Raw genomic sequence first — 16,455 nt, forward strand, 5'->3', positions numbered from 1 at the left:
TCCATATCCATCCTAGCAATGGATCACATTGAGGCATTCAGTGTAGCTCAGCCCCTTCCCTTGCTTTTTCACCTCAGTCACGATGGGTCACATTCCCTAGTTTAACAACAAATAGCATTCACTTCTCTGTCCATATTTAACTGCAGTAGCTCAGGTTGCCTTGGGTTTTGTGCGAGGTAAAAGGCTTTGTGCCTCTGCCAGGGAACATTTCTTGCAGTCAGGCTGTTGCTCCCTAAAGGCCTTCTCCAAATTCCTGCTCCTTCCTCTTCCAACATGAGTGCTGACTTCCAGCCAGGGAGGGGAGGCTGGCGCCCAGGCTGGGGGGCTCGGCTCAGCTGCAGAGAAATCAGCCCTGGCTGGGGCTGCAGACTTTCTGGGACCCCATACTCTGCACCCTGCTGTCCCCAAGAGCCAGACCTTGTCAGGAGGGACAGACACTTCTGTGACCCGAGAGCTGCCATCTGCCAGAGTGTGGTAACACTCCTTCGTCTGACTTGGAGCGAAGCTGGCAGCCCTGCTGGGGTGGGCAGGAATGCTCTGAGACCCTGGGAGGATCCAGAGGGCCATGGTCAGCATTCCCACAATGCCTCCATGCAATTGTATCTCCAGGGCAGCTGCCTAGCTTGGGATAAAGGCTGGAAGCAGTCAGACGCGGGTTTGAAATAAGATCGCTGCAACAATGGGAGCTGCCGGCCACAAATAGGCCAGGAACAAGGCCAGAGTTATGTACATGGAGAGTTTTTACTGCAGGATAAATGTAAATGTGGGGGCTGAATGCCTACTGGAGGGAGGTGAGTGAGAGAGAGTGATTAAAAAAATAATTAAAATAATAATAAAGGCATCCAGCATGGAACACCAAGCCAGCTGGCAGACAGCACAAAGGCTATCCAGAAGAAATAGAAAATACATCTGGTGTCACCCAGAGGCAAAGCTAAGAAAGGTTTTTGTGGGGAATGTTTTGTGGAAAAGGGAATTTGGAGCACTGTGTAAGAATGGTTGAGGCAGGTCACTCAGTGCCATGTCCTATCTCCACATGGCAGCTGCCTGAGAAAAATGCAACACCATTAGCATAAGGCAATATATCCCCAGAACATCACCCAGAGTCCTGAGACTTGTGACCATGGGACTTCTGTGACAGACTTCTTAGGGGAAGTGTGTGTATGTGCGTTGAATAGTATGATATTATTTAGCAGACTATTTTTTCTGAACACAGATAAACCTCTGCAAACAGACACTCCTGTGGCACCAAACTCCACTGCAGACACGCTCTGCAAAGAAGTGTCTTGGTTTAAGCCTGACAGCTCTAAGTTTACCTCATTTCCCTCTACTTCTTTTCACAGGGACAGTAAGTGAATCCACTAATAAGAGACTGTGCTCTGTTTTGTCTCAGAGAAACAAAACCTTAAACCTGGCAAGTTGCTCCACTCTCAAAAAGTTTCTGAGATCTTACCATGATGTTCAGTTACTTACAGATAATTCTTTCATTATTTGTGTGTGTATTTGTTTACTAAGTCACAGATCACATTGATACTTAGAAAAAAATGACCTTCTGTAAACTGCAGAAGATATTTGATGAGTGAAACACGCTGTGCTCCCATTTCCAGCCTGGTGGCACAGTGGCCCTCAGCTGTCATTCCCAGAACAGGTGCTGGAAATCAATACCCTGTGGGTATATTTTGGCAGCACCCTGGTGAGGTAGCACAGCCCTCTCTGAAGAGACCTCAGAGGTGCTTTGTGCGTGCCTCCATCTGTATGACTGCAGCAGGAGCATGATGAAGGTCCACCGCGTCCTCCTCCTCCTCATCTCCACAGGTAAAGGTGTTCCAGCCATTGCCTTGAAGGGGGGTTGTCTCCTTCCAGAGCTTTGCATACACAGCATGAGCGAGCCTGTGTTCCACGAGCAGCCTGTCCTACTGGTAAGGTTCTCTGAACACACCAAATCATTTAAAGGGAAAAGCTTTGCAGTGCATTAGCAGCAGCTCAGATATTTGTAATTTTAGGCAGATATTTTTAACTGAGAACTTTGTGTTTAATTGTTTTTCTCTCTGCAATTTTTTTTATGCTCCCGTTAGCCCTAGTGCTACATGTATTTCAAAATATGTGAAAGGATCTAGTAAGCATGGCATGGAATGTGAAAAATCATTACAAGAAGTTTCATTAAGTTGTGGGGTGACTGACAAGGAGGTAGAATTGATTGGCAGCTGCCTGCGTTGCACTGAGATAATTTTTTGTAAACTGTCCCTTAAAAAGAATAAATATTTTGTGATCCTAAAACCTTTTCAGAAAATTCAAGCAGCATACTAATTTCCCAAGCCACACCAGAAGGGAGCAAATGTGAAAGGATTTTAATTGGATTAATAAAACATAGAGCTTCAATTAGATGTGATGCTCTAATCATAACTTAGAAATTGAAAGATGTCTCCTGCCTACCCTGGTTCAGCCTCCTGGCAGGGGAAGCAAACAGTGCCTGTCTGCAACAGACAGCTTTTCTCAGTGGCATCCAAGTATTTTAATATAATCTCATGGCAGGACAAGGCCAAGGCAGAATCCTTGGCAATCTCAGCTATATAAAAGGAGTTGATGAAAAGTCAATAGGAAACCAGCAGAAATCCCAGTTTAGGTTGGAGTCAGCAAAAAAATTCTTCGTGTGTTGACTTCTGTGGCCCAGGATTCAACAGAGAGGGGGAGACAAGGGTGCAATCTGCCAACAATGCTTGCTGTGAGGCTCAACTGTTCTGTTCCCTCTCACTACCTTTAAGAGGGGAGGCATACAAAAACATCCCCAAGCACCTCTTCCATTTGCTTTCCTCCCCTCTAACAGTGAAGCAGCTGCAATCTGAGGATGATGTGTGCCTGCTCCTTCTGCCACAGCCTCTCTGGAAACAGGCCCCATCTGTGTTCCAGTGCCCTTGCTTCTTGGCAGTGCAGTACCCTGCACAGGCACTCTGAAGGCTCCACTGGAGCTGGATTTCACTGGTGAAATCTTTCTTTCAAGGCTCTTTGGCACAGCACAGCCCAGTCATGCTGGGCAGCCTGTGGGCAGAGCTGTCCATGGACCTACCCCACACAGTGAGAGGTTCCCTTCTCTCACCACCTGCACAACCTGAGCAACTCCTGTTGCAGAGAGGAGCTCCTGTTCCACTTAGATTGTGGATGCAGGGAGTCCGGGTGGTGATGCCTTCTCAATGACTGGTGTGCTTGGCCTCTCCTTTCATGTTACTGTCACAGGAAGGTCTGTGGAATTGAAGGTGGAAAAAGGGACATTAGGAATCCCTGGGACTGGATATTTTCTGTGTTTAACTGCCCGTGAGTACCACATGTTAGCACAGTCAGGCTGGAAGGCTCCTAATGTTCAGTCTGATGTTCACGATCCTGCCCATTTGGGTTGGTTCACCTCCTGGTTGGAGGCCATTGTCACAGGGAGGACTTGGTGTTATTCCCCCACCAGCAGCTCTCCTGGCAGCATTTCCTCCATGCCAGCCTCAGGCTGACAGTGCTGTAGCTGTTCCCTGCCCCTTCTGACTGGTGCCACCCCTGCTGTTCTGCAGCTGGGCTGGCCCTGTGCTATGAGGACGAGACTCGCCTGGTGGACGACTTGTTCAGTAACTACAACAAGGTGGTGAGGCCTGTGGAGGATCACCGGGACGCCGTCGTGGTCACCGTGGGGCTGCAGCTCATCCAGCTCATCAGCGTGGTACGCTATGAACCAGTGCTCACTGCAACGCCAGCTCATGTCACAGTGTTAGCCAAATGCTGCTGTTTTTCTAAGGAAACAATTTTAACTATTTTTATCCTTTAATTCTGATGCTTGCTGATACTGCCTTCTTTTTTTTTTTCCTTTCCTTTTTTTTCAAGGATGAAGTAAATCAGATTGTGACAACCAATGTACGCCTGAAACAGGTAACTCTAAATATTCTTAACCATTACATCTAATTTTAAAAAATTAACTGGATACAGTCAGGAATAAACTACACTGTCATACTTTCAGGGGCAATGTGGACAGGTAGGTCAGATAGCAGAGCATTTCTTCATACTGAGATCCTAAGTATAAAGTGCTCTAGATGTTAAGAGTCTTTTAAAAAGCATTTGGGTTTGTATTTCAAACAGTTGGCTTCTGATATATTTATCTTTGTATTATTTTCTTTTGTTTTTTTTTTTAAATAAACTTCTTAAACCAAAATTTAAGTTAATGTAAAAAATGAGCTGGGGGTCCCATTCCCATGTATTTATGCTTACCTGCATGTCCCAAAGTAAGGGAGGAGCTGTTTCTGGGAAGTACTCAAACTAACCCCAGTGCTGGGAGAGGCTCTCAGGGGCTGAAATCTTCCCTCTTTAGCAATGGACAGACGTCAACCTCAAATGGAATCCAGATGACTACGGTGGCGTAAAAAAAATCCGCATCCCCTCAGATGATATCTGGCGGCCAGACCTTGTTCTTTACAACAAGTAAGGGGTGCCAGCTGCCAAAGGAGGGAGGGAGGAGGAGCTCTGCCTTGTGGCAGCACTCTGGTGGGACAGTTTTCCCATGACATCTGCTCCAGTGGGTACAATTCCTCAGAGGAAGCTTTTCCAGGAGCAGGCACTGGGGAGTCATTTGACCCGCAGCCAGAGATATCCTTTTGTGACTGCGTTGATTATGCTGCCCATATTGCTTTTAATGTCCTTGCTCCTTCTGCAGTGCAGACGGTGATTTTGCCATTGTAAAATACACCAAAGTCCTTCTGGAGCACACAGGCCGGATCACCTGGACACCACCAGCAATTTTTAAGAGTTACTGTGAAATTATAGTCACACACTTCCCATTTGACCAGCAGAACTGCAGCATGAAGTTGGGAACTTGGACATATGATGGTACAGTGGTTGTTATTAACCCGGTAAGCAAGGAGTTTGTAACTGGGAAAAGCAGCAAAGACCTGTACATGTTTTTAGAGAAACCTCAGCTTTAGAATGGAATATGACCTAGTTTTGACTGGAAAAACAAGCCTAGCTGTAAAACAGAAATTTGTCACTTGTAGATCTAGCATAAGATTTCCTAGTTTGGCTCCTAAATTCTGCTTACATATTATCCTTGTGCCCTAACAGTCTCCTGTCTGTCCTCTGGCAGCTTTGGACCACTTTTTTTATGGTGCTGCCTATTCTGCTTCTGTTTGTTTTCTTGGGTATGGGGTTTTTTTGAGGGGGGTACATTTTCTCTACTCATGACTTTCCATTGCCAAAGACTCCTTCCCTGTCCCCTCAGGTATGTGTCCTATCTGTAATATTTTTTCAGTGTACTATCTCTGACTGTTTCTGTAAAATATTTAGTTGAATGCTGTGTAGAGGATGATATTCTAAGGCAAAATAACATAGATGAGAGCTGTTTACTCACCAAAAAAAAAAAGTGCATTAATTATTTGGAATCCTGTTCCTGAGCCAAACCTGCCAAGTTTTGATTTGGTTCAGAATACCTGGTATTAAGAATCTGTTTGGGTGTTTTGCTGCCAGGAGAGTGATCGTCCAGATCTGAGTAATTTCATGGAGAGTGGGGAGTGGGTGATGAAGGATTACCGTGGCTGGAAGCACTGGGTGTACTACGCTTGCTGCCCTGACACCCCTTACCTGGACATCACCTACCATTTCCTCATGCAACGCCTGCCCCTCTACTTCATTGTGAACGTCATCATCCCCTGCCTGCTCTTCTCCTTTCTAACAGGGTTAGTTTTCTACCTACCCACAGATTCAGGTATGTAAATTTATTCATTCTGCTTCCATAGAAATTGCTCTTCTAAGAAGTTCCTGAGAAATTCCCAGTATTTGAAATCATTGGCCAATTTGAAGACCAGTGCATACTAAAACTGGATATTTCCACTGAAAGTAACGGCTTTAAATATTCTGCAAAGAAAGGATGAGTGCTGAAAACTGAAACTGTTTATATAAATAAATTGGGGTGCTTTCCCACAGAAATTGCTGACTATCTATCCAGTTAAGTTCTGCTAAGTAAAGATTTAAGTGGGTAATTTTTATGTTTAGCCATAGGTAGTCAGTGCGTTAGTATGTCCGGCAGTAGATGAGCACAGAGGGGTGACAGAGGCCCTTCTGCATCGTGTCAGAGCAGAGAGCTCGTTACCTGCTCACACACATCACCTCATGTGACACAGAGTAATCCTGACCTGTTCTGGCCTCTTTTGTCTCTGCTGAGCCACTCACGTTCCCTGCAACCATTCCTCTGCTTCATTCGTTTTGCTTTTTGTCAGCTTTTCATACCACTTAATTGTAGTGTAAGCCCCTTCATATGAAATATTTGATGCTTTTTTTTTTAAGTGGAAAACTTCCTACAAAATTGAACTGGATTAAAAAAAAAAAAATGTGTGAATAATGTTGTATAATTCATTTTGGACACCCTCCATGACAAGGAGATTTCGCATAGCAACTGACCTGATGTCAGATGCGATTTTAGTGTGCTCTCTCAACCCAGAGACAGAGAGTAAGGGAAACAAATCCTCAAGAGGCTAATCAAGTGCATATGCTGCATTGTTCAAATTGCAGAGTCCATTAAATGCTCCTAACAATTAAAAATATCCACCACCCACACCTCAGCCCAGTCATTCCTGGTAATTCCTACCTTAGTGCTGGAGCTGATGCTGTTAGGCTTTCAGGTTTGCCCAGCCTACTTACTGCTTTGGATGCTGGCAGAGATGATAGCACTGCAAATGCACACAGGTATTTGTGTGAACAGCTCTCACCCACATCCTGCTTCTCAAATAAATGCTCTCTGTACTGAATGATAGGAGCAGCAATGATTTTGGGGGGCTTTTTTATGACAGGGGAGAAAATGACTCTCAGCATCTCTGTCCTGCTGTCTCTGACTGTGTTCCTGCTGGTCATTGTGGAGCTGATTCCCTCCACCTCCAGCGCAGTGCCTCTGATTGGCAAGTACATGCTGTTTACCATGGTGTTTGTCATCGCTTCGATCATCATCACCGTCATCGTCATCAACACCCACCACCGCTCCCCGAGCACACACACCATGCCCCACTGGGTCAGGAAGGTGAGCTCTGTGCCTTGGCACGCTTGCTGATTTCCACTGAATGCTCCATATTTTATTGGCAGGTTTTCTCGTAAAAGTCAAAAAGGATTGGGCAAGTAAATGCATCATGTTAAAGGTCTCTAGGCACAAGAGCCAGTGTTTACTACTTAGCTATGCATAAAGTCAGCAAGATTGCTAAAGTGCTCCTTTAAGTAACAAAATTGTCCACTGGGGTAGAGTCTTGCGGGGAACAGATGAGACAAAACATGAGCAGCTAAAGGTAGGGAAAGGGGAAAAGAAAATGTCCATCTGGACTCGAATTACATGTCCTGATCTAATTCTCCATCTGACTGCAAGGCACTGCTGCCACCAGCCTGCATAACTGCAGAGCACAAAAGCCACTGGCAATACCTGAGTTCAGCATCCCATTTTGCAAAAGATGGTTTAGCAAAGCTAAAAAATCTTCTCTGTACTTTTCCAGTATACACTTCTCTGCAGCCCTTGGGAGTTCCTTGTACAGGAGTCTAAATGGTAATCATAAGATGGAGAAAAAATTGGTTGTCTGTTATTACAAGTTCTTTGCCAGGGAGACAAGTTCTTTGCCAGTATCAAAGATCATCTGATTTATTCAGCAATCCTTGCTGTTTTGGAGCCTGCCTGGGTTAGTACTAAACCACGACATGAAAGGAGGCTTTTCTGTGTATTTCTAATTATACTTTTAAGGTGACAGCTTATATTGGATTCCCTCTGCAGCACTAACAATCCCTGCAGAAAGGAAATTTCAACAGGAAACGCTGCATGTGCATGACATTGCTCTGGCAGCAAGTCTCTGTCATTCCAAAGGAATTTACTGTAAACCTTATACGCCTGTATAGCAAACACTCATAATAGCGAACTCAAACAAGTAGCCAAAAGTTTCTTTGTAGACCATTCTTCAAGTCAGATTTGTAGGCAAAAGTTAGATGAGATGGCTGGAGCTCTGTCAGCTCGTGCTAGCTGAGGAGCTGAGGATCGTGTCCCACTTCATGAGTGGGGGCCAGGAGTGTGGCAGGGCAATGGCTTTCACCCAGCGTGTTGGGGAAATGGCTTTCACCAAATGTGCTGCAGGCCTGTGGGTGACTCCCTCTGCCCGGGACACGAGGCTGACCAAAAGCCCCAGTGTAGCTAAGGCGTGGGCTGTGACATAGTCAGAGAGGCTCGTCTTTGTTCAGTGCACAGCTGCAGCTGTAACACAGCCCCACAGAGCAGCGACTGTCATCTTCTCCCTTTGTTTTCAGATCTTTATTGACACGATCCCAAACGTCATGTTTTTCTCTACAATGAAACGACCATCAAGAGACAAACAAGACAAAAATATTTTTGCAGAAGATATTGATATTTCTGACATTTCTGGGAAGTCAGGTTCTGTGCCTGTCAACTTCTACTCCCCGCTTACCAAAAACCCAGATGTGAAAAATGCTATAGAGGGAATCAAATACATTGCAGAAACGATGAAATCGGACCAAGAAGCCAGTAATGTAAGGCTTTTTTTTTGTGCATGATTCATTTCTAGCTTTCAAGTTGCTACATCTTACTTTTTTGGCAGAATATCCCTGCCTTACAAAAACACTTCAAGTCCTGGTTTGGCTCTAGCAGTGGACAGTCTTCACTCCTTAATGGAGTCAACAAGGCGCAACAAATAATTGTCACAGATGTTAACTGAATATTGCCTTCCCAAAATAATAGAAAAGGAAAAAGTTTCAGTGCTAAGGTTTTCTTATGTGATATGTGAAGCCATAGAGATGGAGTGTCTGTGAGTAGGAAACCAGTTTCAAGAACTGTAAGCAAGTTCCAAAACACATTTCTTCTGTCTCCCACTCAGGCATCTTGCCCCTGTGGTAAGTAAGATCCTATTGCTTTGAAAATCCAGGAAGCAAGCCAAACTCCAAAAGACTAGTAGTGTTATCTGAGAAGTGTTAAATGTAACTTTAAAATTATATTTCCAATTTTGATAAAGTTTTGTTTTATTCCTGAATACTACAAGTAGTCCCTCCAAATGAAGTATGTCATGAACTACTCTGATTACTGTGTTTTTCCACATTGCAAGCCAAAGGAAGGATAAAAGCATATAGAGTCACACGTGGCAGTGTTCCCTAGGAAAACCGAGTTCTGCTTTCTTCTAGCACATTCAGTACAATTAACCCCTCTTTTATTTCAGCTTTCACAGCTCACACAGCTTTTGCAGGGCTAATCCAGTCCCTTTCACCTTCCTTCGTGGTCATAGACCTCTCCTGATGAGCTGCAGGCTACTATGAAGACAGGGGGGTTCTCTGAGAAAATAATTTGACCCATGCTCTTGAAAAGGAGGCGCTTCCTTCTCACAGACGGGATTTACACCACGGTGTTTGTTCCTGTGACCAAATTCCTGGAGCATGTGGAATGGCTCTGGCTGTAGTCTCATGTTCCCCGTGACTCCTTTGCCTCTCTGCAGACAAATTGTTGTCTTCAGCAGGGCTGGCGTGGCTTCAACGTCTCTGGGCTTCACTTCCTCCTTGGCTCACAAGGAGGGTCTTCAGGTTACCAGCAAATGCCCCCTTCGGAAGTGGAGCCCAGCTGTTTGTGTCATCTGGGCACTGCTGATATATCACTTCCAGGTGGTTTCAAAAGTCAAGTTCCCTGAATAAACTGGAGGTTGTGGCTTCTAAAAGCTGTCACTTCAGTGCATTCACTTCTGAACCACCTCAAAACAGTATTCATTATCAGAGTCCTCTGAATAAATTACTACAGCCTCTTGTGCTTGTGGGAGAACCAAGGCACAAGCAGAAGGTGCCTTAGGCCAGCACATGTCACTCCTTAACCTGGAGTGACAGGGTGGAAATCATGAGCCCTGTTGTACTTGGTGCCTTGCACTCTGCATGCTCTTACTGGGCTGGGTTCCTACCAAAACCATCCAGGGAAAAGGCACAGAGCAAGTGGCTCATGGTGTCCCACAACTGGAAAAAAAGACTAATGGAGCTACCAAAAAGGTTTTACAAGACATTAGAGTATATGAAAAGCAGGGATGAGGGTTAAATTAATAGGAATTGCCTAGATATCCCAAGAGAACAAAAAAGCAATGGGAAAACAAAAGTCATTTGGGTCAAACTAAGTGTTCTGCTTTCAAGATTTTAAACTCTTTCAGAAGCAACAATTGGCCAAACAATTAAGCTTTTCAACATTTTTTAAAATGAAATTCTTCACCAAATTGCCATGGTTTCTGGTTAGTTTAGCATTGAAACTTGTATTTCCAGGTTGCTTAGGCTTTCTTAACCACCTACCTGCTTTTGAGAAGTAAATGAGCATTTTTTGTATAGCAATAATGGCACTTATGGAAGAGCCTTTCCGTTGTTCAAGACAGTAAATTACAAGAATGCTGTAACAAAGAGGGCTCTGCAGAGATTTTACCATCTCCTTTGTTTCCTTCCCAGGCTGCAGAAGAATGGAAATTTGTTGCAATGGTGCTCGATCATCTCCTCCTTGGCATATTTATGCTGGTTTGTTTTATAGGAACATTAGCTGTATTTGCTGGTCGCCTTATTGAATTAAATCAGCAAGGATGAACGTCAGCTGGAAACTATTTGCTACCCTGAACATCTGAAAGCATCATAACCACCAAAATCTGGCCAGCCTCTGAAAGGTTTACTGACAGGAATCAGTGACTGCTGGGAAGGAGCAGGGATAATAAAATGTAAGGCTCCATACTTAGCACTTCTGAGCTGCTGCTCAGTAGCATTTAATTGCCAAAAAACCCCACTTGTATTACTGGTAAACTTCAATGGCTGTTAGCCAGGTTTTGATCACTTTTACCCTTTATTAAAAATGGTAATGTATTAATTAGACTGTCTGACTCTGTAAGCAACAGATACTATTCCAATGAAGTCAATAGCAGTGTAATAAACTTTAGCTGAGCTGTAAATCTCTATCCAACTTTAGCATTCAAGCTGGTTTTAATATCTGCTCTGTGGCTTTTGTATTAGCAGGGTCACTTCTCTGATAACGCTAGACATAACTGTCAGAAATATCTCAAACTCCATGCTTAAGCACTTGATTTTCATGCACAAATCTGAACTGACTGACTCTACCCATAGAAGCTCTTGCTGCAGCAAAGAGGAGAGACTTAATTGTTCTTTACTGTGGGAAGGATCCAGCTTATTCCTAGGATAATCTCCATATTCAGCCTACTCTGGTCTTGGAAGGTTGGTTTCCACTCTGCACTTGGAGTGATGACTAATGCGGGGACACCTTCAAACTTGGGGGTGTTTATTTAAACACAATTCTGTCTGTTTGCTGAGAGCTGTGCCCTGCTGCAATAGAGCTGAGCACTAGTCAGCCGCACGGCTCGTAGCCAGGGAGGCACGGAGCGCTGCTGTGTCACCGTGCGCGACCCGGGGACAGCCCCGCTCCTCTGCGCGCAGCGCTGCCCAAAAGTTGAGCAGCAGCTCCCTCTGGTGGCCAAAGCAAAGCAGTGCTGCCCTGCCCGAACACCGCCGGACTTTGTTTACTCCAGATTCGACCTCTGCAAGAAGCCGCTCTTTCGTTTCAGTAATGCAGTGTGGCAATACCAACAGTGCTGCCTCTTCTTCTCAAAAATAAATAAGGATATAGGTGGGGCAACTGCGACAACTTACTCATCTTTTCCAGCTGGTTGTCCAAGCCAAGAGCACTACTTTGCTAACAGCTGTAAACAATGTGCTATGAGTTTAGTAAAATAATTCATATTATGTTAATGCTCTACAGAAATGTGTCATGCCTGCAGAGGACAGGCATTTGAAGCACTATGGGGGAAATGAGGCACTTGAGCAACGCTCCCAGCATTGCGTAGTGTTTGCCGGACAATGTTTTGGTGAGCTGCAGTCCTAAGCAAACAGTTTGTCTGGGGTAATCGATCACCTGAAGCACTCTGTTCCCCTCTTAGGGTTTAAAGCACGGTAATCTTTGTCTCCCTGGATGATCATTAACTCCGTAAGTGAAGAAAAGGTGTATTGCTGGGTGACACCTCTGCTGGCAGAGGCAATGTTCACTGCAGCTGGGTTTATCTCCAGTGGCAGCTCCAGCTCCCTGCTCAAAACGAGCTAAGCTGCAGTGTAATGGTGTCTGGAACTTAATTTGAAAGCCTGTGATTGGCACTAAAATTGACAGAACAATCCTCTTAGAGCAGCATGTGGTTGAATCGTAGCATTAAAAACAAACATCAAGTAACAAGATTCATGGTGAGCATCCACAGTATCTTTGTTCAGCTTCCCCAAGGCACATCTGAGTCTTGGCCTCCAAATTCCCCCTTTGTGTGCCAGAGTGAGTATGTGCACGTGTGTGCCTGCCTGCCTGCTTCTCCAGCTCTCCTTATAAGCAGCTAGTTACCAGTGCTTTCCTTCTACTTCCTCAGAAAAAGGTTTGAAACTATTTATTAAAAAATTTTCATTTGTGATGGTTTGACCTGTCTTATAGGCACAGCAAATCTTCTGCCTTTCTGTCACTTTGGCTCTTGATGAGCTAGTTTTGTCTCAAAAGATGTGACAGCAGTCAAAAATAAATGCTAACAACTTCCCTTCTTAGGTTGCAGATTCCGGGCGCTGTACTCTGACTCTCCAAACAGGGTTCTCCAAGCATCAAATAAGCTAGAGAAGGTTTTCTTTTGTTTTCTTCTTTTGCTTTGCTTTCCTTTGAATACTTGGACTGTACCAGCCTCTATTTTCTCTTCCTCGATCACCTTTATGATACATTTTTCTTGCATACCACTTGTATACTATTAAGAGCCCCTGTTACCAGTATCCATCAACTGACAGAATACTCTTACCTACCTACCTGCAGACTACCTCTTCTCAAGTGCTACTGTCCTTTTAATGTCAGCCTTTGCTAAAATAGTAGCTTTGGAGGTTGTAAATATTCAGTCACAGTCACAGATAATCTGCTGTCAATGTGTAAGTATGTATAGTCTAATGATTTCTCATTTACAGCTCTGTAGCCCCCCCCCCCCGCAACCTTAACACTAAACTCTCCTCTCTCCTACGTGGGTTTGAATCAGCAGCCCCAGGGAGATGACCCTGGGTAACACTCTGCAACCCACACATGCATCTCTGCTGCCTCATTGCCTTAAACCGGTATATTTCAGCCCAGAGCTTCATCTAACAAATCTCATGATAAGCAAAGCAAGAAACAGGCGTCCCACACTCATTGTTAAATTTCTCTGATAAATATAAAAAATAATGACATGCAAACACCATGGTCTGAAGTAAGCAGACCTCATTTAAATGAAGGCAGACCAGAGGCATCCAGGTAGGAAAGTGTTGCTTTTATCGTGATAGTACCTGGAGCAGTTAACTTGTCCCTCTTTTCACTGCCATCTTCTTGCTACTAAAGCTGCTTTTGTTCACTTTGAGCTATTTGATAACACCCTATTTATATCCTTAATAGAACAGGTTCCTGGAATGTCTCCATCTTTTTCAGTTTGATTCTCTTTCCAGTTTTCAAACCATTTGGCAGTTAACTTTTCCCTTCCTATCTGCTGACCTTAGCTACAGTAGAGAGTTGTGCCATGGATATGTTTCTCTCAGAGATGCAGTCACTCCCAAATCTCTTTTCTCTTTGGCACTTGTGCTCTTCAGGAGACCTGACTCTTCTGAGAGAGTAATTTGAATTTTTAAAGTCCCTTATCTTGTACCAGCTCCAAGGGAGCAGTTTCACCTCTGCATGAGTCTGTAATCAGAACAGGCTGCTGCTCTCCATCGTCACCAGACAGCCGAGCTGAACTCAATGTCCTTATTCTGTCTCTTCAGCCAGTTGGATCTTGGCTTTGTAAAATTTAGTTGAGCTGATCAAGAGAGAGAACAGAAAAATGACACTCGCTGAACTCCAAGCACTTGATTATGAGCTTGTGTATGCCAGACGTGATCATTCATCTGCCACCAGTGCTGGGGTCCCCCAGCCTCCTTCACTTTGAGAGTTTTTTAAAAATCAGATTATTGTTTCAGGCAATTGTAAGACAGTTTAAGTATTCTTTTTTCTTTCTCCAGGATATAAGTTGCTGCCAACCTCCTTGCTGTGGCAGTCTCCCCAGAGAAGTGTGAAAGCAGTGTGAGTTTCATCAGCGTGCTGACTCAGCAGTTCCTGTTTCCACAGCTGAGGCAAACCACAGCGGGTAGGGACAGCAGGGCGAGAGAGAATGTGTAACACAGGACCTACATAAGTGCATAAACACTGTGCTGCTGGTGGAGAAAGGGAGTACATTACCTCCCCGAAAGGTTTGTTTTCTGGTATGGTGACAGGCAAGATACCACCTTTAAAGTCACTGAGAGTTTAGCACATTAGAAATGCTTTTGACTCTGGATACTTTTAGAGGGTTACTGTCCTTGGCTCCAGCCACAAGACCTCACATTTTCATATGTTTACTAGTGCTAGATAAATTCTAGTACTGCTTCCAGGCCCCTAGGCATGCTGCTGACTATAAATTACCTCTCTCTTTTCTTAAATACTGTGAAACTGATACAAAGTCTCCCAAGCTTCTATCACCTGAAGGTTGCACACTGACTCCTAACAAAGCTCTGGAGAACTCACCTCTTTCTGGAATTAAGATCCCAAATACAGAAAAGGTAATCATGCACTGCTTTGCAAAAGATTCTCTAAAGATTCTCTCTTCAGTATACAGTACCCAATAAAGCATAAGAGCCTGGCACAGCTGGAAAAGAGCCAACCTGTAGGCAAGCATTTCCATGCTCACTGTGAGAACCATCCTGAGTCCTGCTGGCTGCAGGTGGGTTATCTACACCAAGGACAGGACAATTTCCCTTGTTACCATGCAACAGGCCAGCCTGACCATCAGGCAGAAGTCCAAAGGGGTTTGGAGGCTACTGCATCACAGCGATGATGGATCACTCAGTGGATTCCCCATAAAGGGACAATGCTTTCCTAGCAAGGGTTGTAACCATTTCCTCTCATCCCAGCACAGATCTCCCATCGCAGCACATCTTCCTAACCTCTAAAAGCTGAGCAGATCTCTATCAGTGTTTGCTATTTATCCCATATAGAGCCTGGAATAAACACATCACATGGTATTTCCCCAGCATGTAGACAAGAGGAAGCTGCGTGCCTCTACGTGACTTTTCAGCTAACCAATGACCCAAATGCAGTTTGCTGTGCTTAGAAACCTCATGTGGATTTGTGACCCTCTTTAGAGAGCTTTGGGACTGTAAAGACAGTAAACACAGAGTACCTGCAGTTTTACTATTTGTGAGCACTGAAATTTTTGCTTGCAAGCTAATCTACATTGCGTGCATGGGTCAGAAAAGGGTATACATAAAAAACTGTACCACTTCTTGTGTTTGTCTTGTAATGCTTCAAGCATACAATGACACAGAAACAGAGAAATGACCTACATAAAAGCCTGGCAAGGTCTCCAGCCTTCCACTGAAGACAGCACAGTAATGCCATTGCTCTTATGACAGCATGTCTCACCATAATGCTGTCCCTTCAGGCAACTGCTCGTCTCCTGGTGGAAACATGAAAGTAAGTTGCAGCAGGTTAACTTAGCACACAGCTTACTCAGTCTTTGACCTTGCTGCGACGTGTTGCTACAAGTGAATCGAGAGCATATTTCAGTTCTTCAGGACACCTGTCCCTAACATTTTTATTTTAGATAACAGTGTTATATAGCTGCTGGGCTGGACCATGTCTACACTTGGAGTAAACAAAACCATCTGAACACCTCTAAAATGTAAAATCCTACGGAGACAAAAGCATGTGAGATCAGCGTTGGCTCAAATAGACAGGACATAGCTCTTGAACTTCAAACTTTGCTCCTATCTGCACAAGCTACTCCATTAGATATACTTGGGCATTTTTCCATCCAAAACCTCAGGGGTTGGACATAAAAACATTAATAGAAATTTTGTTTCTAGAAAACTTAGTCAAGCTGAGGGGGAAAAGGGAACAGAATCTATTGCTTGCCTGGCAAAGCAATCTCTGCATGAGTTAATTGAGGTATGAAACACAAATACCTTCTGGGGCATCCTGCAGAGAGGGGTAATTGACCTTCCCACATCTCAGTATACTGCAAACCTTACAGGGAAAAAGCAAGCGCCTCTTTCCCACTGTTTAATTACGTTTCTACTCTGTTGCGTGTGTCTCTTGCCCGGTGCCTTGCTATTCCCCAGGCGCCACTACCCCTCCCCGCTGGCTGCCATCAGGGCCATCGCAGGCAGGTATGGAAAACAAAGCGTGTCGAGAGCTCTGCGCCCAAAGGGCGCCCCGGGAGCAGGGCCGGGGGAGCGGGGCTGTGCCGAGGGCCGGGCAGTGCGGGGCGGCCTGGAGAGCAGAGCTGCCCTGCCGTGAGGGCATGGGGGGAACAGGGGAGCCTTGGAACGGGGTGTCCTCGGCAGAGCCACCAAAGTCACACGTGGGGAGCTGAGCCCATCTCCCCGTAAGGAGGCTCTCGGTAA

At 44.8% G+C, this 16,455-nt stretch overlaps 1 protein-coding gene across 1 annotated transcript; it reads left to right on the forward strand.

Annotated features, from left to right (window-relative positions):
* The first annotated feature begins 1,769 nt into the window (after window positions 1–1,769).
* On the forward strand, window positions 1,770–10,858 carry CHRNA1 (cholinergic receptor nicotinic alpha 1 subunit). Its single transcript, XM_088167511.1, has 9 exons — window positions 1,770–1,916; window positions 3,503–3,694; window positions 3,856–3,900; window positions 4,337–4,446; window positions 4,679–4,874; window positions 5,485–5,722; window positions 6,804–7,027; window positions 8,284–8,523; window positions 10,453–10,858. Exons 1-9 carry the CDS (start codon window positions 1,770–1,772, stop codon window positions 10,582–10,584), a joined length of 1,524 nt encoding a protein of 507 aa, XP_088023637.1. The 3' UTR covers window positions 10,585–10,858.
* The last annotated feature ends 5,597 nt before the right edge of the window (window positions 10,859–16,455 follow it).

This window comes from Sturnus vulgaris, chromosome 7 (assembly GCF_052056855.1).
Source record: "Sturnus vulgaris isolate bStuVul1 chromosome 7, bStuVul1.hap1, whole genome shotgun sequence".
Classification (NCBI taxonomy): Eukaryota; Metazoa; Chordata; class Aves; order Passeriformes; family Sturnidae; genus Sturnus; species Sturnus vulgaris.

What these genes read in the sequence shown, in the direction of transcription:
- CHRNA1 (XM_088167511.1), top strand. Translation starts at nt 1,770, where the DNA reads ATGATGAAGGTCCACCGCGTCCTCCTCCTCCTCATCTCCACAGGTAAA. An exon ending in ACGAGCAGCCTGTCCTACTG is followed by an intron (nt 1,917 to 3,502) that starts GTAAGGTTCTCT and finishes ACAGTGCTGTAG; the next exon opens with CTGTTCCCTGCCCCTTCTGA. An exon ending in CCAATGTACGCCTGAAACAG is followed by an intron (nt 3,901 to 4,336) that starts GTAACTCTAAAT and finishes TTCCCTCTTTAG; the next exon opens with CAATGGACAGACGTCAACCT.